This window comes from Tupaia chinensis, unplaced genomic scaffold (genome assembly GCF_000334495.1).
Source record: "Tupaia chinensis unplaced genomic scaffold, TupChi_1.0 Scaffold000074_1, whole genome shotgun sequence".
NCBI lineage: Eukaryota > Metazoa > Chordata > Mammalia > Scandentia > Tupaiidae > Tupaia > Tupaia belangeri.
In genome coordinates this window covers 826096-836157 of record NW_006159534.1, presented here as the reverse complement: position 1 = coordinate 836157, position 10062 = coordinate 826096, and the positions used below count along the sequence as shown (strand labels likewise).

Genomic DNA, 10062 nt, shown 5'->3' with positions numbered 1-10062 from the left:
CAACCCTTTCCCCAACTGCTTGTCCCTGGGTTTTTTTTTTTTTTTTTTTTGGAGGGGTTGTTGAGACAAAGTCTATAGCCAAGGCCAGCCTCAAACTCCCACCTGCCTCAGTGTCGCAGCTGGGATTACTGCTCCCCCCTCACTGAAGGGTTTTGAACTTGGGAGTGTGAGGTGCTGGGAGGCCTGATCAGCTTTATGTCCTGAGAGGACAGTCCAGGCTACAGAGGTTGGCTGGAGAGGTGGGGTGGCTCCTGAGTGCTGCCCTCAGGGCATTTTTGCCAACTGTCCATGTTTCAAGGTGGTGAAGGCAGCGAAGAAGGATGGAGAAGAGGACTGAAAACTGGGTTTGGAGGTACAGCAGATGGGCCCCATGGCTGGCCGTATGCAGAGTGGAGGCCAGCGGAGGGAGCGGGCATTTGCCTTGGGCTGCCTGCCACCCTGTAACAGCAAGACAGAGGTTGAGGCGAAGCCGGGCCGCATGCAGGCCGTTTGCGGGTGAGCTCTGGGCTGTGTCGCGGCAGCTGAAGCACAGGAAAGGGACTGGGCTGGAGACGTGAGGGACGATGGGGGCGAGGACAAGATGCCGTTGCAGAGCCACCACCAGGAAGCAGGGTGGAGGTGGAAGGGCCCAGAGACTGAGGCCCACCCCAGGACCCACTCCACCTCACTGCACTGGCCGTCGCCCTAGGCCACAGCCTCCCTGGCCTGCCCTGCCCCTCTGAGTCTCCATACTCGCTCCTCCTCCGAGTTCTACAGCTCCAGGAGGATGAGGGAGGACGGGGAAGGCAGGCAGCAAGTTAAGGAGTGGGGTCCGAGCACCTCTGCTGCTCTCTGTCCTCACCCGACTACGACAGTGAGTGTGCCTTTGTGTCCTCAGCCACGGTAACTCCCTCGTTGCCGATGGAGTCTTGGGGAGCCTTCTGCATGCAGGCTCCAGGGGGCTCTGAGCATGGAGGGGCCCACTGGGTGCTCCCCTACCTGCTCCACGCACAGCGCAGAGAGGCTGTGGGCCTCCTCTCCTTCCAAGCTAGTAATCAGGGCTGCCCAGCGTCTAGCCGAGGGGACTTGTGGCTCCTGCCTGCAGGCCCAGTGTGCCCCTGACAGCCAGAACACACCACGGGAGCCCTGCAGAACAAGGGCCGTCCCCGCTGCTCAGCCAGACGGCCCTGCCGCCAGCACCCAGGGAAGCAACCGCCACTGCTGCAGGAGGGCTGCCTGGCAGGCTGTCCGTGCACCCAGATGCGCCACGGTTGCGTCAGCCAAGGACCAGGCTGGCTGCTGCCAACAGGCTGTCCCATCCTGCTTTCTCCCTGGGGGCAAAGGCTGGGCTGCATCCACCACTGCCTGGAGGGCACCCAGTGAGGGGGACCAGTGGGCTCACTTACCCAGCCCTGGGGCCCCTGACCCTGAGCTGCTAGACAGCAGGAGCTTAGCCTCCTCGCGGAAGCAGGCCAGCGCTAGCACAGAGCTTAGGCTGCCCCAGCGCTCAGTGAGGACACGGTAAACCCAGGACCGCACTGCCATTTGTGTGTGCCTCCACCTCCCCACCGGCCCCTGCTCGGCCTGACAGCCAGGCCAGCGTCTTTCCTTCTACCTGGTACAGGCTTTGTGCCACCCACCGCCCCTCTGTCCACTACCTACCCCCTCCTCAGGACTGCCACTCCGGCCCCAGCACTGCAGGGCAGACAGAGGTTACCTTCCTGGAGCCCCCTGACCCCTCCCACATCTTCCAGGTCACCAGCCGACTGTGTGCTCTGAAGGGACCAAGCGGCCACTGGGTCCAGGATAGGACAGCATCTAGTCTCACTGGCGGAGTTCCCCAAAGGAAGGGACTGAAGACCTCTCTAAACCGGTCATTACTGACAACAACCCCCAGTAACAAAACCCCACGCTAACTGCCAAGTCTCCCCTAAAGAACAGGTACAGGGGCCAGCTGGTGGCGTCGTACAGGAGGCTGGATCCCACATGGCTGAGTATGTGGTTCAAATCCTGGACTCAGCAGCTTGAAAAACATGCTGGGCACTTGTGCTTGAGTGCCCTAAATCCCGAGTGGAATGGAGGAGAAGGGACTGCAGCGTGGCTATGCCCCCCTCCCCCCACGAGCCCATGAACCCTATAGCAAAAATCTATCAAAAACAAAACAAAACACCAGATACAGACTTATTCATTTCTTTGAGCTTTAGTTTCCTCATCTGTAAAATGAGAGAGCAGGGCGGATTTCGGGTGCCCTCCAGCCAGCCCGGCCGCAGCAGCCATGCACTGCCATTCTCTCCACACCAGGGCCAGCCATCGCAGCCTTGGGGCCATGAATAATTTATGCTCATCTAGTTCTTTAATTTGCCACGGTCTTCCCGTGTCTATTCTTGTCCTGACAACAGCACGAAGAACACAGGCATGAAATAACCTCTTCCCTTTACAGCTTCAACAAGAAGCAGCCTCTGGGGCCTCGCGCTCCAGAGCCCGCCCTGCCCTGCTGCAACCACTCCAGGAGCCTTCTGCCCTTGGTAGGAAGCGGCGGGAGGCGGGACGGCGGTTTCCTGGTAGCCAGTCAGCGCCGGATTCCTCCAGCCCAGGTGAGGGATGGGCTCTGGGCAGCCTCACCCACCGCACACTACCCGCCCGGCTTCCACGCCAAGGCTTCCCTGCTCCTACCATGAGACACCACCAGGGGGCGGGCCGGCAGAGCCACTGGCGACTGCCTTCAAACCGTAGGGGGAGGGTTTCCCAGGGTCCCCCTCCTGGCTTTACCCTAGTGGGAGTCACAGCCGCAGTTTGAATTAGCTGTGCTTTTCTTCCAAACAGCATCCTCATTTTTTTCAGGAATGAACCACAGCTCAGTGTAGAAACCAAGTCAGGGACCAGGAGGGGTGGCACGGCAGTAACATAACTGGACCCACATGGGAAGGTCCTAGGTTCATGTCCCGGGACCTCCCTGAGGACCTGTGTCTTTGATCTGACCTGAGATGGGGGGTTGATGGCATCCTGTTGAGGATGCTGTCTCTGAAGAAGTAAACTCTTTAAAAAATCGAGTCCATGGACTCGTATCAGACCCTGGGTTAGTTCCTGTCTGCCCCTAGGATGCCTGAGAAACTGTCAGGGTTGGAGACAGCCATGTAGGTGCCCCAGCCCAGGGTGTGCAGGTGGGGGCACTGGTGGCCGCCCTGGGAAGAATGCCAGCCCAACCCATGCTGCGGCCTGCGGGCTCTGGCTCTTGCTCTGGCTCTTGCAGGTTCCGTGGAGCCGTATCTTCCTTATCTGGCATGTGTCCCTCCCGGGAGGGCAGCAAAAGCCATCTAGCAGGGCAGGGCACCTTTTTCCCAGGCCTTGCCTCCACTGGGTGTTCAATGTCCACCACCACGTGGCCTGGGACAGCCCACCAGGGCCAGGCCACTGGAGGAAAGGGCAGGGATGGCCAGGGGAATGGAAGGTGCTGCCAGTGGGTCAATGGCCACAAGGTTACAAAGCCAAATGTCTGCCTCGAGGCCACTGGGTCGCATTGGGCAACCTGGCCAGCCAGAGGCACTGTGATGACAGTCTGAGACAGCAGCCCACAAGGGGAAAGGTCAGGCCAAGGCCACCTGGTTGGGGGACGGCCAATGGGTAGAGTGAGAGGGCGCCCTCCGTGGAAAGGACTGACTCTGTGGCCATGCAGTGGGTCTGAGGGCCCCTGCTCTCCCACCCCACCTGCAGGGGCTTCAGTGGGGGAGCCCTAGGGCAAAGGGTGAGTGGGTCCTCTGCCGGGCCTCCTGCATTTTGGAGCCTCCGCCTGGTGGCTGCGGGAGAGAACTGAGTCAGCTAAGATGGGTGCAGAGCAGACCCCAGGGATAAGGAGCCATCCACCTCCTGACTGTGGGCACTCACAGCATGTCAGACCTCACTTCTACAGTCACCCCGGGGACCCCTGCCCTCCACTGTGCTATGTCTAGCTTATAGACCAAGAAGCACCTGTCATTGACATGTGAGCCCAACCCTGCCGCTGTTTAGACCTTCCCCGTCTTTTCTTGTGGGTCCCCTGAAACAACACCTGCCTCCCATGCTAAGCCTGGACAGAAACCAGCACCAGCCCCACTTGGACATCCTCACAACATGTCCCCTAAAGCCCCGGGAGCGTCCCCAGCAAGCAAGTGCTGGCCTGGGGGTAGGGGTGTCACCAACTGGTCCTTCCTCTACAGAGTTACAGGAAGCTGCAATGAAGCATTCAAGTTGGGCCCATAGGGCCTCCGATACAGTATGTGCATGAGGGAGGGAGAAGAGCGAGGAGCACCCTTCGCGGGGTCTGGTCATGCCACAATCCCCTTCCTCCAGGCCCCAGCCCGCAGGATCCTGGGCACATATGTGCATGCCGGTGTGTTTTCAAGCTGACCAGGCCAGGGACTTGAACCACGGTCAGCTTGTGGCTTCCAGTTCTGCAGTCCAGTTCACCACCAGCTGTGCCACAGAGGCTGGGCAACAACCCTGACTTCTGAGGCAGGCCTCACCCAGTGGGGGCTCCATTAAAAGACAGTTATTACTAAGCGCACTTCCTGCCCAAGCGTTTCAAGAGTTCAGAGTGGACAGCTGAACAGGAGGCAGTGGGAAGGGTGGGAGCCCGCACACAGTGTGGCCAGTCTCGCCACACGTCCCTGGAGAGGGCGCTTCATTCGCACAGGAAACTAAGGCAGTGCCTTCCTCCTGTGATCAGAGAGGAGCTTCCTCCTGTGATAGAAGCTGGGCTGGGGGACCGAGGTGGCCTCTGGCCCCCACAGCCTGGGGAGTACTCGAGGGTTCTTGGCACTTGGTTTTCAGCTAAGGGCTCACTTGAAAATGGAACACCTTTGCTTGGCCTCTCAGTGTGAGCGTGGCCCTGCCGGACGCTGGCAGGACCTGGCAGTCCTGAGGACCAGACAGCACGGGTTCATCTGGGAACTTGTCACCTGTGCCGTGGGGAGGCCCCTCAGAAGTACCTGGGGGCAGAGCAGGATCAGCAGGGGTGGCCCAGCTGCTGGGCCCCTGCTCTCAGTTCTAGAGCCTGTGCTGATTTTTCCAGAGGAACAGGGGGACCAAGCCCTCTTCTATCAGCTGCCCCACGCTGGCCCCCCAGCCATGTCCCTCTGTCCTCACCTGAGGAAAAGAAAGATGGTTCTTGATGCCTTGGTCTGGTGGCTCTTGGGGACCTGGCGTTCCAAGTGAGCCCCGAGGACCTCCAGTAGCCCCGGGTGCAGCTTTTCAGCCTCATCGAAGATGAACAGGGTCTGGTGGCAACGCTGCCGTGTCTCCTGGATCTGGGCTGCCAGCCGCTCCTGCAGGACACAGTTAGCTGCTGAGAACTGGGGGCACGTCCTGTCTCCCCGGGACATCTGCAGTGGATCCCTAAACCACCAAGTTCAAATCCCCGGCTGTGGGGCTGGGTTGTGGCACCTAGCAGGCTTTCTGGGTGCTTCTCTTGAGGTTCCAGAACCACAGGAGGTGGAGTAGCCTGGGCAGAGGGAGGCCTGGACAGCATGGGGCCCAGCTCTCATGCCCTGGGACCAGGCCCAGCTCCTGCCCTGCTCCCTCTCTCCAGGACGAAGCCCCATCCCACATAGGAGTCGGGGGGTAGGGGGCAGAGGGAGGGCTCAGTACCCAGAAGCAGTCTTGCCCTGAACTCCCGGGGCAGGGCACCCACTGGCACCCAGGCTGGGCCAAGATCTCAGAACAAGCCTATGGAGACTGGTCCTGGGCCTAGACAACCTCCACAACGGAGCTCCCATAGGAGGCCACGTTGGATTTCCCACCCCAGGCAAGACAGTAAACCCTCAATGGAAAAGACGCTTCTGGTGGCCATGCTGTGCAGCCTAATGCAGTGCTCAGGTATGCCGGGGTGTACACCTACCCAGGGTCCTGGCTGGCGACACTCAGGTGGGTCCCAGCATGGGGGGGCCCTGTTGGGGATACGTGTCTGCCTGTCTCTCTCATGAAAGAAAACAAGTAAATAATAATAATAAAAATATTTAAAGACGCTGCTTTACAGTGATCACTGGGATAACTAGGCAAAAACACATTACTTGGGGAGGGGGGCAGCAGTTAGCGTAATGGCAATATCACTGGATTCCCATGTAGTCAACCACGGTTCGAGTCCTGGATCTGGTGGCTTAAACTCACACCAGGCGCGTGCCCAAGATCCTGAGAGGAGAATGGAGGAGAAGGGATTGTGGTGTGGCCATCCTCCCTGGGGGGTGATTTCTCACTTTCTTTTTTCTTTTTTTTTTTTCATAGAGGTCAGCAAATTTCTTTTTTCCCTCTTTTTAAAAACTTTTTGCCAGAGAGCATGTGCAATCATTGAAGAGAGACAGAGAGAGGGAGGGCAAGAGAAAGAAAGGAAAAGTGAGAAAGCATCCCCATGGGAGATGGTCACACTGCAACCCCTTCTTCTCTGGTTCTCCTCTCTTTCAGGATTTTGGGCAAGCACACACACACATGCCCTGCATGTTTCTCAAGCCACTGGGTCCAGGACTCGATCGGTGCAGTCAGCCATCTGGGATCCAGCCGCCTTAACCACCATGCCCAGCAAGTGTTTTCTGGGCTTCTTCCTCTTCAGTAAAGTCATTTTTGATATTGAAAGTCTTGCCAATCTCCTCAGGAGTTTTTCCCTTGATCATATTGGCAACAGTCTTGCGTGTAATATCAAGCAAACCTTTGATGTCCAAGTAGTTTGCAGCCAGGATAAGCTCAAAAAGTGTCCCTTGGTCAACCTTCAGAAATTCTTGGTCCCAAACAGGAATGCTGTCTGTTCGCTTCTCTTGTTCTCATCTTCAGGAGGGGGAGAGCCATCCTCGTGGTGGGTACACCACTGAATGACCTTTTTTAATACTGCTGCATTAACATTTGGTAGAGGAACTGGGTCTTCGTCTCCTTCATCATCTATTCCCAAATCTTCCAACACGGTCTTGATAGTCACAGATTGTTTGGCTATTTCCACATCAACTTCAAATATATCTCCATCAGAACCCTGCAACTTAATTGAAGGCATGGTGCCCGGTCTCAGGGAGACGGCTGCCCGGACGCTGACAAGAGCGGAGCAGGGTTGGCAAACAAGAGAAAGGAGGAGAACAAGGCCACACCCTCACTTTCTATCTCTCAGTCTCTCTGTCTTTCTGGTGAGTGCACGCACCTATAGCAAAAACCTCTCTAAAAATAAAAAAAGTAAAAAAAACCCATTACTTGGGGCAGCTTCCACCCCAGAGCCCACACCCTGGCTGCCTAGCATGACCTCTGACTGCAGCCCCATCACGGGCGTGTGCGGGGATGTGTGTATGTGCGTGTGTGTGTACATGCCAATTTTCAGGGAAGCCAAGATCTACAGTGATTTTGTCACAGGCCAGATAGTTCATCCCGCCAAGGCCCAGCTGATGACAGCCTGCCCTTCGGACAGCTGGGGTTCAGGACAGTTCACTGCCCCCTGACCTCCAAGGCCTACTGAAACTCCAGGTGACTCAGGCACTCTGTCCTCCATGGCTTACATAATCTTCCCTGGTTAGCACACTTCAAATCCTACAACTGAAGGCCGAAGACAGGTGTGGCCGTCTCTGTCCTGCTGTGGGGGGTGGGTAGGGGGTTCACTTCTGGCTTATTTTAAATACTACAGGTCTGAATTGGAAGAAGCCCAAAAGAGCCCAATGGCAACGGACAGTCTGTCAATTTACTTGCTGGTCTATGAAGGAGCCCTCATGGAAAGACACGGGAAATCACTTACGTTATGCCTCTTTAACACAAGGCAGGACTCGTAACTCTGTCCAATGACAGCGACACAAAATAGCACCAAAGAATGTGTACAAGGGTGCTCGGTGCTGCAGCCAACAGGCTGTGTCCATGCGGGGAGATTAGGACCATGTTTTGCTCGTATCTATTTTTTTTTTTCTTTATTTTTTGTTATAGGATTGCCTGTGCTCGCCAGAGAAAGAAATCGCCCCCCGGGAGTACAGCCAGCACATGGCCTCCCTGTCCAAGCGCAGCGTCTGGCCTCTCAGCGTGGCTGGGTCGGAGCACAGGAGGGCTGTGCGGAACGCTGGTCTCCCCCGTGCTAGGCCCTGCTCCGTAGATGGATGGAGTAGGTGGCGTCTCTGTCTGGTACAGGTTCTGTCGCAATAGTCCCTGCCCCCCAACCTCCCCTAGGCCTCCCTGGAGGAGGCCCCACCGCAGCACACCCCACCAGCCTCACCTGGTACAGGTCCACATACTTGGGGTGAGGAAAGTGGAACGTGGCGATAAACATCTTGACGCAGTCGCTTCTCAGCCCGTCCCGATACAGGTTCTCCGCCAGCATCCGAGCCATGAAGTTCTTGCCTGTGCCAGACCAGCCGTGGAACGACAGAGCCAGGGCCCTGGCTGGCAGGGGCGTCTCTAGGTAGCCCCTCACGGTTCTCAGGACCAGCTCCCGGGCCAAATGCTGGCCGTGCAGCCGCACACTCAGGTCCGACTCTAAGCCTGGGGCAGGGAGAAGAGGCCATGGTGAGAGGCACACATGGGCACATGCCCTCCCGCACCCCCCACGGGCTTAGCAAGGCTAAGAGACTGCAGGTCTGCGAGTTGGGAACAGTTATTCATCTGGGAGGACGCCAGAGGGCAGACCTGGCAGCAGATGGGATGTGAGGGCTATTTTACAAAGAGCTTGAGCAATCAAGATGGCACCGAAGAGGCCAGGGAGTCACCTTTTCTGGAGATCCCAAAGACATCCAGATAGTGGGTGCAGATCCGCCTGCAGGAGGACCCCTGCCTCTGTGCTCCGAGGTTCTCCCATCCTTCAGTGTCCCCTAAAAGTCCCATTGTGTGCATTCTAATCCAGTGCAGCAGACTGACAGCCCCTCCGAGTGCCAAGGCCTCTGCTTGGCCTTCCTCTTCTCAAAAAGCCTTCCCGAGGCTGCAGGATGCACGGGGGCTACCATGAGCGCTGGTGCAGACAGGGGGTCTGTCTGTCAGCTGTGGGCAAGGGACTGGCCATCCCCAGTTCAGGAGCCCAGTTCAGGAGTTCTGGAGCCTTGGCAGGCTCTGCGTCGAACACCAGGGGCATCACACAGCTTTAGAAGCAGTAGTGTCAGAAAGGGACATCAACATTTGCTGCCGTTCCCTGTCCTCGGAACTGTGCTGTTCCGTGTTCATCTTCACCAACTCTGCGAGGCGGGGGTCATTACTCCCATTCGAAGCTGAGGAAGCTGAGAGCTGAGGCCACCAGGTGGGCCCAGGGGCCCAGTGCAGGCGTTTCTGATTCCCCAGCATGGTGGCTATCCAGCCCTGGTGGGATGAGGGCACAGGTGACATGCTAACTGATGGCCCAGGGTCTTCTCCCTTCCAGCACAAATCCAAATCCAGACCTCCTGACCTGTACGAAGTCCAACTCTGTACTGAGCCAGACCCTGTCCCAGGCTCACTGTGTCGTTGGCATTTGGCCAATCAAGTGACCTATTACCTAGAATGGACCTCAGTTATGGGGACTCCAAATACTGAGATCAGGTGAACTCCGGGCAAGAAACTGCTCTTGGGATGGGAACCAGCAGTTAGCGTAATGGCTATGTCGCTGGACTCCCACGTAGTTGACCCCAGTTTGCGTCCTGGACCCGGTAGCTTAGAACTCACGCTGGGGACATGTGTGCCCAAGATCCCGAGAGGAGAACGGAGGAGAAGGGATTGTGGCGTGACCATCCCCCCTGCAGGGTGATTTCTCGCTTTCTGTCTCTATGTCTCTGTCTGGCAAGCGCAAGTGCCCTATAGCAAAAACCTCTCCAAAAAAAAAGAAAAGAAAAGAAAAGAAACTGCTCTTGGGAAAAAGGGAGGAAACTTGCAAAGGGCCATATGGGTCTCTCATCAGAATAGGTTCATGGCGGGGGCTAAGGCTCCCTCTCTGAGAGGCAAAAATGCAAATCAAGTACCATATGCAAATCAAGCCACCTGAACTACAAATACACAGCCCGGAAGTGGATCAGAGGGTACAGTTGGCCAGTGGGCATGCAGACAGGCCGCCATGGGGTCCTTCGCCTATGTGAAGGCTAACATAACTTGGTTGGTCAGGAAGTCTCGATTTTTCTCAGGGTGTGGAGCACTGAGGCATTC

The 10062-nt window shown here is 57.0% G+C and overlaps 1 protein-coding gene and 1 pseudogene across 1 annotated transcript in view; both read right to left on the bottom strand.

Moving 5' to 3' along the window:
- The window catches only part of TOR3A (torsin family 3 member A), a gene marked incomplete at its 5' end in the record, with an annotated part of 14480 nt that overhangs the window by 2410 nt on the left and 2008 nt on the right, over nt 1–10062 (bottom strand). Inside the window, 2 exon segments of the mRNA XM_027767878.1 lie at nt 5101–5279; nt 8177–8442. Of these exon segments, the coding sequence (XP_027623679.1) occupies nt 5101–5279; nt 8177–8442 (445 nt within the window).
- On the bottom strand, nt 6404–8167 carry LOC102476262 (S-phase kinase-associated protein 1 pseudogene; annotated as a pseudogene).